This window comes from Plasmodium gaboni, chromosome 13 (assembly GCF_001602025.1).
Source record: "Plasmodium gaboni strain SY75 chromosome 13, whole genome shotgun sequence".
NCBI lineage: Eukaryota > Apicomplexa > Aconoidasida > Haemosporida > Plasmodiidae > Plasmodium > Plasmodium gaboni.
The window spans coordinates 2,010,512-2,022,758 of NC_031493.1; the positions used below are offsets into that span (position 1 = coordinate 2,010,512).

A 12,247-nucleotide genomic window follows, 5' to 3' on the forward strand; every position below is an offset into this window, starting at 1 on the left:
ATATATATATATATATAACATATATATTGTATATATTTATTATAATATTATTAAACACTTTAAAATATGGTGGATTTAATGAAGATACTTTAATTTTTAGATAATTTTTTATTTTATAAATATTTTCTTCATATGTTATTTATAAATAAATATATGTATATATATATTTTATTTATATTTATATTTTTCTTTGTTTAAATTCGAAATGAACAAAAAAAGGGATAATAATAAATTATATAGCAACGAAATTATTTATTTTCTTTCTTTTTCATAATTTTTATGTTTTAGAAAAGAAATCTATATTAATTTAGTCTTTATATGTATATATAATTCAATTACATTTTTCTTTATATTTATATTGTTCCCTTTTTTTTTTTTTTGATAAATATTTTTATAAATATATAAACCATATTCTATATTGTGTTGAAAATGGCAGAAGTAGCAAGTAAGAATAATATGATAACATATTTTCATAAAATTAATATAATAAATAAAAGAAAAATATATATATATATATATTTATGAAATAACATGTTGATTTAAAAAAAAAATTAAAAAATGTGATGATTTTTTTTTTTTTTTTTTTTATAAGATTTTATTAAATTATATGTATATTAATATATAGAGGAAAGTCTCTTAATATATATATATATATATATATATATATATATTATTTGTACGACTATTTTATATAACATATAATTATATATTAATACATGTGTTAAATATGGGTGAAAAATATATTTGTGAAATATTTACACAACATTATGTATTTATGTAATATATATTTTTTGTTATTATTCTGATATAATAAAATATAAGTTTTCTTATTATCTCCATATGTGAAATGTAATACAATTATATGTTGTTTTGTTTTATTATATATTATATACATATATTTTTTTTTTTTTTTTTTATGGTTCTTTAGAGAATAAAAACACAGAAAAATTAAATAGAAACGAAAAGCAAAACGATGTAAGGCTAACAAATATATTAGCAGCAAAGGCCGTTGCCGATGTTACAAGAACAAGCCTAGGGCCAAAGGGGATGGATAAGATGGTATGAATATTTATATATATATGTATATATATATATTTATCTATTTGCATAATTTGTTTATTTATAAAAATAGTATATCAATTGAAATATCAATATATATTTTATATGGTGCTACATATATATATTTTTATTATTTGTTATTATTTATTTTCAATTTTTGCTATAGATTGAAGATGGTAAAGGGGGTGTTATTATAACAAATGATGGAGCTACAATTTTAAAAGAAATGGCTGTAGCCCACCCAACAGCCAAAATGATTGTTGAACTTAGTAAAGCTCAAGATGTAGAAGCAGGTGATGGTACTACATCGGTTGTGGTAATGTGTGGTTCATTTTTGAATGTATGCAAATCATTATTAGATAAAAATATACATTGTCAGAAAATATCTGAAAGTTTTTTTGAGGCCTCATTAAAAAGTGAAGAAATATTAAGAGAAATGTCTATACCTATTGATTTAAATGATAAAAATATGTTAATACAAAATGCAATAACATCATTAAATTCAAAGGTTGTATCTTATAATTCATCCTTATTAGCACCAATTGCTGTAGATGTCATATTAAAAATTACAGACATTAACAAAGATACAAATGTCGATTTAAATAATGTGCGAATTGTAAAAAAATTAGGAGGTACCATTGAAGATACCGAAATTGTAGATGGATTAATTTTTACAGGAAATAAAATTAGTAAAAAAGCCCAAGGCCTAAAAAATTTAACTCAAGCAAAAATTGGATTAATTCAATTTTGTTTATCATTACCTAAAACAGATATGGACAATACAGTTGTAGTAAAAGATTATAATAGTATGGATAGATTATTAAGAGAAGAACGTTTAATTATTGGTAAAATGATAAAAAAAATAGCTAGCACAGGATGTAATTTATTAATAATACAGAAAAGTATATTACGTGATGCTGTAAATGATTTAGCATTGGACTTTTTAGCTAAAGCTAAAATTATGGTTATAAAAGATATAGATAGAGAAGATATTGAATTTATATCAAAAACATGTAATTGTATCCCAGTAGCTAGCTTAGATTATTTTACAGCAGATAAACTAGGATATGCTGAAAATGTCACAACTGAATCAGTAGGATATGGAGAAATAGTAAAAATAACAGGTGTAGAGTCAAAAAATACTATATCAGTTTTATTAAGAGCTTCAAATAATTTAATGTTAGATGAAGCAGAAAGATCATTACATGATGCATTATGTGTTGTTAGAAGCTTGATTAAAGAAAAGGCTGTATTACCAGGTGGTGCAGCACCAGAAATGGAATTATCTCAAAAATTGTATCAATGGGCTAATACATTAAAGGGTTCAAAACAAATATGTGTAAAAGCATTTTCGGATGCCTTAGAATTAATTCCTTATACTTTAGCAGAAAATGCAGGTTTATCACCACTTCATATTGTTACAGAATTAAGAAATAAACATGCAGAAGGTAATAAATATCATGGTATTAATATTAGAACTGGTACCATTTCAAATATGATTGATGAAAATGTTATACAACCTTTGTTAGTTACATCAACAGCAATTAAATTGGCAACCGAAACTGTTATGATGATTCTTAAAATTGATGACACTGTTATTTGTAGATAAACAAAAATAATAATTAAATAAATAAACAAAAAAAAAATATAAATAAATCATATATATATATTATTTCCTTTATGTATGTACAAAAAACACAAGTTTAGATTAAAAAAAAAGAAAAAGAAAAAGAAATTCTAATAATATTACAGATATGAGATATAAATAGGAAGTTATATTTTCATAAAATAATATCACTTTATATTTTTATCAATTAAATATATAAGAAATACATATGAAAGAAAATATAACGGTTTATATATTATAATGTGTGCATTTTTATTAATACATAACTGGAAGTGTACAGAATACAAAAAAAAAAAAAAATAATATAATAATAAGAATACATATTATATATATATATATATATATATTTATAATTTTATTATAATATTTTATGTTCCATTTTTTCACCAGAAATTATTAAGTATTATTGTATGCATGTATTAAATTAATATAATATATATTTATATATACGTATATACATTAATACTTGTTTGACAATAATTTGGCTTATGAATATTATTTATAATTATTTGTATTTATTTATTTTTTTTATTTTTAACATATATTTTTTTCCATAATATTTTTCTCCTTTACATTTTTATATTATATTGGCACTACTATATATATATATATCATATATATTATTAAATTTATTCTTCATTTTTATTTAAATAATTTTTTAAGCTAAAATATATTAATTAAAATATGAATTTCATCATTCTATATAGAATTTATCTTTTTTTTTTTTTTTTTTTTTTTATTCATAACTCCAAAGAAAAAACAAAAAAAAATTAAAATAAAACTTCATTAATAAAATAATACGCTATTATATATATAACATACATATATGTATGTATATAAATATAGGGATATCTTTTATATATACGAATAAACATTTCCTTCAAAATAACATTCTATTATCCTCCTGGAATAATATAATAACAATAGTATTCACAATTAACCCGTATCTAAACGTTTTATTGTATATAAATGTGAAAATAAATGAATTAAATATATTAGCATTTATATATATTTGTTTTATTAATTACAAATGATCCATATTTATATATATATATATATATATATATATATATATAAATAATTATCACTTTTATAAATCTATATAGATTAATCATAATTATTTTTTTATTTTTCAATTTAATTCAAAATACAAAAGTATTCTGAAAAATTATTAATAATTAATAACACAGTAATTTTACAACTTATAATTATAAAGAATCTGTTGTTTTAAAATTTTAAAAAGGATATTTTGATATTATTAAATAATAATAATAATAAAATTATTTATAAATATTTCTAATTAATAAAATAATCTATACGTGTATAAGATAATTTTGTAGAAAAATGGAAAATATAAAATTAGGTAAGTATTTTTTTATTATTTTTTTTTTTTTTTTTTTTTTTTTTTTTTTTTTAATTAATTTGATTCATGGAATATATATATATATATATATATATATATACCAAAAAAATATATAATGTTTAACTATTATTTTTTTTTGTTTTGTTTTTAAAAGGATTTATGGGTCTTGGCCAAATGGGATCTGCATTAGCCCATGGAATAGCAAATGCAAATATTATAAAGAAGGAAAATTTATTTTATTACGGACCATCTAAAAAAAATAGTACCTTGAATTATATGAGTTCCAATGAAGAAGTAATGAGATAAAATATTTTAATTATATAACTTTCTTTTTTTTTTTTTTTTTTTTTTTTTAATATAATTTTTTGATAATATACGTTTTATTTTATTGTGTAGCTCGCACGCCATTGTGATATAATTGTATGTGCTGTAAAACCCGATATAGCTGGTTCTGTGTTAAATAATATTAAGGTACACTAATGAAAAAAAGAAAAAAGTATATGCATAAATATATATATATATATACATGTGTTATGGTTTGTATTTTTAGTTAATTTTAAAAATTATTGTAATTATAATCCTTCATATTATTATTATTTTATTTTTTATTTTTTTTTTCTACAGCCCTATTTATCATCCAAATTGTTAATATCAATATGCGGTGGATTAAACATTGGAAAACTAGAACAGGTATATATTTGTATTTATATCTATACGTATTTACATATATATGTATATGCACATATTTTTTATTGTATACTTATATTATATATGTTTTTTTTTTTTTTTTTTTTTTTTTTTTTTTTTTTTTTTAAGATGGTAGGAAGTGAAAACAAAATCGTGTGGGTTATGCCCAATACACCATGTTTAGTAGGTGAAGGATCTTTTATATATTGTTCCAATAAAAATGTAAACTCTACTGATAAAAAATATGTCAATGATATTTTTAATTCATGTGGAATTATTCATGAAATAAAAGAAAAAGATATGGATATAGCAACAGCTATTTCTGGTTGTGGACCTGCATATGTTTATTTATTTATTGAAAGTTTAATTGATGCTGGAGTAAAAAATGGATTATCTAGAGAATTATCAAAAAATCTAGCTTTACAAACAATTAAAGGTTCAGTTGAAATGGTCAAAAAATCAGATCAACCTGTTCAACAACTGAAAGATAACATTGTTTCACCTGGAGGAATAACAGCTGTAGGATTATATTCTTTGGAAAAAAATTCTTTTAAATATACAGGTATTAAAAAATTAAAATGTTAAATTATTAATATATATATTTATAATTATAACAAGTTTTTTTTAAATGTATATATTTTATAATAAAAGTACATCATTAATTATGATATATTTATTTATTTTTTTTTTTGTTAGTAATGAATGCCGTTGAAGCTGCTTGTGAAAAATCTAAATCCATGGGTAGTAAATAAATTATAACATTATTATTATAAATATATGTTTTTGTTGTCCATATTGATTATATTGTATGAATTCAACATATCCTCTTATTTTCTGTTTTTTTTTTTTTTGTATACTAATATTCATTTTATAAAAGAAAATTTATAAATTTTATGAAAAAATTTAACAGAAAAAAAAAAATAATAATAATAAATTGAAATGTTTAAAAATATGAATGAAATACAAATGTGTATTATGAATTTTAAGGATATTTTAATATATAATTTAATTCATAAATATTATATATATTTTTAGGTGTATTATATTTTTTTTTAATATCATTTTTATGTCCACTTTTTTAAAAAATAAAATATTAAAAAAAAAAAAAAAAACAATGGAAGGTGAAAAGTATTATTAATTCATTATAAATAAATATATGTATATTTTATATATATATGAATATTATAAATTGAACAAAAAAATTAAAGAACATAGAAATGAAAGGAAAATTAATAAAGAATAATATTAAAAAGATAATATAAAACTAAACAAATTATATATATATATATATATATATTATTTTTTTCTGTATGTAATACTATTTAACCCAAAATAAATACAACATAGATACTTTTCTTATTTTCTTATTTTCTTTTTATTTTTTTTTTTTTAATAAATTATGTCTCTTTTTTAAAAAAGAAACATCTTAATAAGTCTAATATATTAATTTTTTTATTATCTGTATAATGTTCAGAATTAAAAAAATCATAATTTCCTTGGTTGCTATCTGTTTTAAATTTTGAGTTTCTGTTTTTATTTATATTTGGATTATTTGTTAAATTTACTGTATTATCTGAATGGATAAGTTCATCATCTATTGAATTATCTGACGTATTATGTGTATTATCAGAATAAGTTTTCTGTTCATTATTATGATTCTCACTGAAAAATATTGCATCATCGTCAGTAATATAATTTAAATTAAGATCATCTTCCATTATTTTGTTTTTATTATCTTTTATATTTTTATCTTCTTTTCTACTTTTTTGATTTTCCTCTGTTTGATTTTGTTCTGTTTGATTTTGTTCTGTTTGATTTTGTTCTGTTTGATTTTCTTCTGTTTGATTTTCTTCTGTTTGGTTTTCTTCTGTTTGGTTTTCTTCTGTTTGGTTTTCTTCTGTTTGGTTTTCTTCTGTTTGGCTTTCTTCTGTTTGGTTTTCTTCTATTTGGTTTTCTTCTGTTTGATTTTCATTTGTTATGTTTTCATTTGTTTGATCCATATCTGCATTATTACGCTTTTTTGTTGAAGAACCATTTGGTGTTTTTTTATTATCATGCGTTATCATCCTGTCTATATTTAGATCATCATCATTGTTATTCATATATGTAAGGTTATTATATTCATCCGTGTGAAAATAAAGATTTTTTTTTAAAAGTATAAAATATATTTCATTGAGTAATATTCTAATACCTGTGTTGGGAATAACATTAACATAATTATTTTTTTCATTTTTGTTTCTATTGAATATATTACTTTTATTGACGCTTTCTAATTTTTCAAGAAATAAATTATTATTAGAAAATAGCTTGGTGAAATAATTAATAAATCCACTAGAAGAAGAGGAAGATGAAGTATTATTTTTAGTAAAGGAATTATTATTTTTATTTATCATATCTAATATTTCTTCAATATTGTTTAGATCAAATTTATCTCCTTCTTCCATAAGATTAAAATTAAAATTTAAATATGGAGAAATTAATTTTTTATTCTTCTTCTCATTATTATTATTATTATTATTATTGTTTGTATCTATGTTATGATTATCTATTGTATGACTGAGTGAATTATTTTTCGATGAATCTTTTGGATTATCTGTTTGGTTATTATTTATATGATTATTTTTAGATAATAGGAAAGAATTATTCATAAAAGAAGAATCAGAATTCATTTTGTCATTGTTAAAGATAAGATTAGAAATTTTGGATTTAATAGAATTAATATATAAATCATTCCATATATGTTTCTTTCTTTTTTCTTCATATTTTTTTAATTCTTCTTTATCTTCCAAAATATTTATTAATCTGATTAATTTTTGTTGATTATATTTATGGTCTTCAAAATATCTTTTTCCAATTTGTTTTAATTTCATAATAATTTCAGGAGAAGTTTCATCTAATTTAATATTATTAATAAAGCAATTAAATCTAAAATATTTATTTTTATCTAATAAATTATTACATATATCATGTGTAAGTTCTGTGTTTGTTATTGAATATACAATTTGCTTTAATAATACATCCCATCTTAAAAATGTATCATATGATTTATTTTCATTTAGTTCATTTATTACTTTGGGTTTAAATTTACCTGTTCCAATACTTACAATACAATCAATATAATCATTCATATTAATTACATCTTTTTCTTTACTTTTTTCATTATTATATGGTTTATTTTTATTAAAAAAAAAACATTTTAATTTATCCATAAATGATGTCTTTTTTGTATTTATATAATTATAAAAAATAATTTTTAATTCATTTAAACTTAATAATGTTGGGTTATTAAAACATATAGCACCATCAGCATATATATTATTATCAAATGAAAAGAAATTAAAAAATCCAGGAGCAGCAGTAGTACATCTTAATACATATTTGACAAAAATGTTATAGAAACTTTTATATATACTAACATTACTTATATTTTGATTTATATGTATATCATTATTATTACTATTATTATTATTATTATTTGTAGTAGTATCATCAAAATTGTTATCATTTATTCTATCATATACATTGTTATTCGTTTGTGTATTGTTTTCTTCATTATCATAACTATCATTAGTATAATTATATGGTGTATTAATGTTATGATCATCATTCTCATCAACATATTCATTATTATGATTAATATTTTTATTGTTTTCCACTATATTGGCTTCTCTTATTTTATGTAAATTACCATTATAATTTTTTAATAGAACTGGTTGTAATGGTGTTATGTTCATTTGTGTAGACACAGTAAATACATATGGTGTAAAAAAATCAGAATTATAATGAAACATTTTAATATTTTTAAAAAAAGAATTTAATATATTATTTAATATATTTGAATCATAATATGAATGTTTCAATAAATATCTAGTATTTCTTACAGCATATGTATCTTTTTGAAATATTTTATTTATTAATAAATTATATAAAAATTCAATTTCATTTAAGTGAGCTTTTTCTAAACCTATTAAAATAGATATAATAGCTCCTGTACTTGTACCACATATTATATCAAAATATTCAAAAATATTCTTATTTAAATTACTATTAATATATTTTAATATTTCTATGGATAATAAACCTCTTATACCTCCTCCATCTAAACATAATATTCGTAATTTCCTTTTTTTCTTCTTTTTTAAATCTATTACTATATTTTTAAATTTATCAAAACTTATATATTCCTTATCATTTAAGTTATATATAACAGTTCTATTCTTTTTTCTTATTTGTCCTTCGTTCGAAGAGGATATAAAATCACTATCATTCTTAAAACTATTACTATTATTATTATTATTATTATTATTTATATTTTGATACGATTTTGTGCCTAATTCAGACATATTATTTTTATCCTCCAAACGGTTTATTTGATTATCATTTGTATTTAATTTATTTGACTGGTCCCTATTTTCATTCAACATAGTATTACTATTTATATTTTTATTTTGAGAGGCACTTAAAATCGGTTCTTCCTCACGTTGATATGTAAAAAAAGTTTTAAATTTATTAAAAATATTACAAAATATATCATTCACATAATTGATTATATTTTTTTTGTTATAAGTTTCTTTCATTAAATATTCATGAGTTTTTTTCTCTCTATCAAGAAAAATAATATCATTATATAAGTCATACATATTAATACCTAATGATTTTAAAATAATATTTGTTTTTCTAATAATTATTAAATCTTTATATTCACATATGTAATGTCTATTATATATATTATTTAATTTCTTCTTAAAAATTTTCTTTTCATATAAATATTGATCTTTGTTTACATCTGAAATATAAAAAGAATTTTGATTTTTATATTTATTTTCAAAAAAAAGTGATAAATTTTTTAAACATTTTATAATATCTTCTTGTTTTTGTAATTGCTTAATAAATTCACCTTCTTTAATGTCTTGAATATACTTAGCAATATTCTTATACAAGTAGGCATATTTTTCATTCGTTTTGTAATGCATAGCTGTATTGATATAAAAAGATTTTTGAAAGCACATTATATAAAATATTCTTAAAAGAAGAGTTGTATTAGCTTTATTTAAATTATTTTTTACATTTTTTGAAAATATGTCAGTGACTTTTTTTATATTTTCATCTTTTAAAATAGTATAATAATATAGGTTATATATTATGGAATTTTTATTTTCTATCAAAATTTCATATAATAATTTTAATAATTTGTTAGTAAAATAATCATTCAAATTTATATGTGTAAATAAGGATTCTATATAATTCTTTAATAAAACAAAATTTAAATATGGACTTTTTATATCAATACAATTATTATTTGATATATCTAAACATTCAGATGTTATCATATTATTATCATCTTCGTCATTTATATTAAAAGGTTTTAATAAATCTAAATTTGATTTTATAAATCCATTCAATACATAATTATCTGTTCCCTTTCTATCTATTTGGTTGTGTGATTTTACATATATATCTTCATATATTTGATTAGTATTATTATTTTTATTATATTCTTTATCAGGTGATATTTCATTGTTCTTTATATTATTTGTAGAATCTTCATATTTATTATTTATAGATTTTTCTATATCATTATTATTATAATGATGCATATTGAGAACAGTATTTGTATCGACATTATTTTTCCTTATTAATATCATCAAACCCATGTTAATAGAATTGGTTTTATTTTCATTATATATTTTTAATTTAGATGATTCATATTTATATTCATTAAAAATAATATTGATATCATTTTCATCCAATTTACGTTCATATATTTTTTTATCTTCTTCTTTATTTTCATTAAAATCATCATCATTTGAATATTCTTCCTCATCTTCAATTTCATATTCAAATTGATCATCTTCGTAAGATTTATATTCATTATTTACATCTTGCACTGAATTTTTATTATTTAATGTATTCATATTATTATTTTTTTCATATTTTAAAATGTCTTTATCATCTTCTACAAAATTTTCATATATATCAAAATAATTGTTACAGTTATAATCCTGTCCTATATGTTCAATGATATTTCCTTTTCCTTTCATATTTTTAATTTTTTTCTTACTTACGATTATATTTTTGTTATTTAGAAAATTAATTATGATGCTTGTTAGAATATTATCTTTTGTATTTTTGTTAAAATAAAATGGAACAAACAATACATCTGATTGGTTTTTTAAAAATATATCTTTTGTGTCATTATTTGTAATATCATTTTCTTCATTATAATGATCTATTATATTGTTTGTTTTTTTTTCTATATTATTTACATATTTTTTATCATTGATATTAGTGTTATTGTCATTTTGTGGGGTATCATCATATAAATGATCCTTATTGTTTTTATTTTGATCTGTTATGTTTATATTTTTCTGTTTAAAATTATTTTCTGATGTATTGTAATTATCTTTATCCATATGATGATGATCATCATTTTTTTTTTTTTCTAATGATACATCCTCTTGATTCTGCATAGATTTAAAATTTGTTGATGTTTGATTAGTATTATGAGTCGATCCTCTTACATATTGTGATTTTAATTTATTTTCTATTTTTAATTTTTCATCTTTTAATTTCAATAAAATATTTCTGCCTATATCATATATCTTATTTTTCATTTGATTTATTTGGCTTTTTTTCTCATTTTCCTTTTGTTCCTCATTTTTCATTTTAGAATCTAATTCAGTTGAGCTGTCTTGAGTAATATAATTTTTTGTATCTTCTGCATTTTTAAAGAAAGAAGTAAAATAGTTAAATATTGAATTGTATTCTTTATATTTCTCTAAATTATTATTATTGAATTCGTTTTTTTCGTTTAATATATTCATAAGAGTATACAATAAGGATATTTTTTTATTTTTATGTGTATAGTCATTTAATATTACATGATAAAAGCTTTTATATCTTGTTAAATTTTTAAATATTAATAAAATCCTATATATTATTTCATAATCTAAATCATCATATTTTTCTTCATTGTTTTTAATAACTAAACATTTCTCATTCAATATATATATTATTATTCTCATATAATTATTACTAAATAGTAGGTGTTCATATGCCTTATCCTCTACAATTTGTTGAAGGAAATTTATGTAGTTGAGTTTTTCATGATTACTGGTAATATTGTTCAGTTTTGTGAAGAATAAATCAAGCCCTATACATAAAAAAGAAAAAATACATATATATATATATATATATATATATGACAACATATAAATTTTATTATGTCATATTGACTATATGTATATATGCATATATTTATATAAATAATAATATATATATATATTTGTATTACATAAAATAAATGTGTCTATTATTCCTTAACAATTTTTTATTTTTTATTTTTATCATATATTCTTACCAATATAATTATTTACAACATGGTTAAAAACGGTCACTTGTTTTTTCTGCTTTTCTTTTCTGAATAATTTAAGTTTTCTTATTTTTGTTAAATTGAATCTATTTGAAAGAGGTGTGATATATTTAAATATATTTTTTTGCATTCTTAATGA

General features: G+C 19.1%; 3 protein-coding genes across 3 annotated transcripts; 2 read left to right on the forward strand and 1 right to left on the reverse strand.

Annotated features, from left to right (window-relative positions):
- Window positions 1-429: 429 nt before the first annotated feature.
- Window positions 430-2,668, forward strand: PGSY75_1357800 (putative TCP-1/cpn60 chaperonin family; the record flags this gene model as incomplete). The annotated part of the gene is made up of 3 exons (XM_018787605.1): window positions 430-445; window positions 929-1,059; window positions 1,226-2,668. The coding sequence occupies 3 exons, from the start codon at window positions 430-432 to the stop codon at window positions 2,666-2,668; spliced, it is 1,590 nt and encodes a 529-aa protein (XP_018640347.1).
- Window positions 2,669-4,030: 1,362 nt separating this feature from the next.
- PGSY75_1357900 (pyrroline-5-carboxylate reductase) lies at window positions 4,031-5,488 on the forward strand (the record flags this gene model as incomplete). Its single annotated transcript, XM_018787606.1, has 6 exons — window positions 4,031-4,049; window positions 4,204-4,343; window positions 4,446-4,520; window positions 4,674-4,739; window positions 4,866-5,298; window positions 5,433-5,488. The coding sequence occupies 6 exons, from the start codon at window positions 4,031-4,033 to the stop codon at window positions 5,486-5,488; spliced, it is 789 nt and encodes a 262-aa protein (XP_018640348.1).
- A 645-nt stretch (window positions 5,489-6,133) lies between these two features.
- On the reverse strand, window positions 6,134-12,247 carry PGSY75_1358000 (putative patatin-like phospholipase; the record flags this gene model as incomplete). The annotated part of the gene is made up of 2 exons (XM_018787607.1): window positions 6,134-11,889; window positions 12,097-12,247. Coding segments are annotated over 2 exons (5,907 nt in total), but the record flags the coding sequence as incomplete, so codon positions are not given.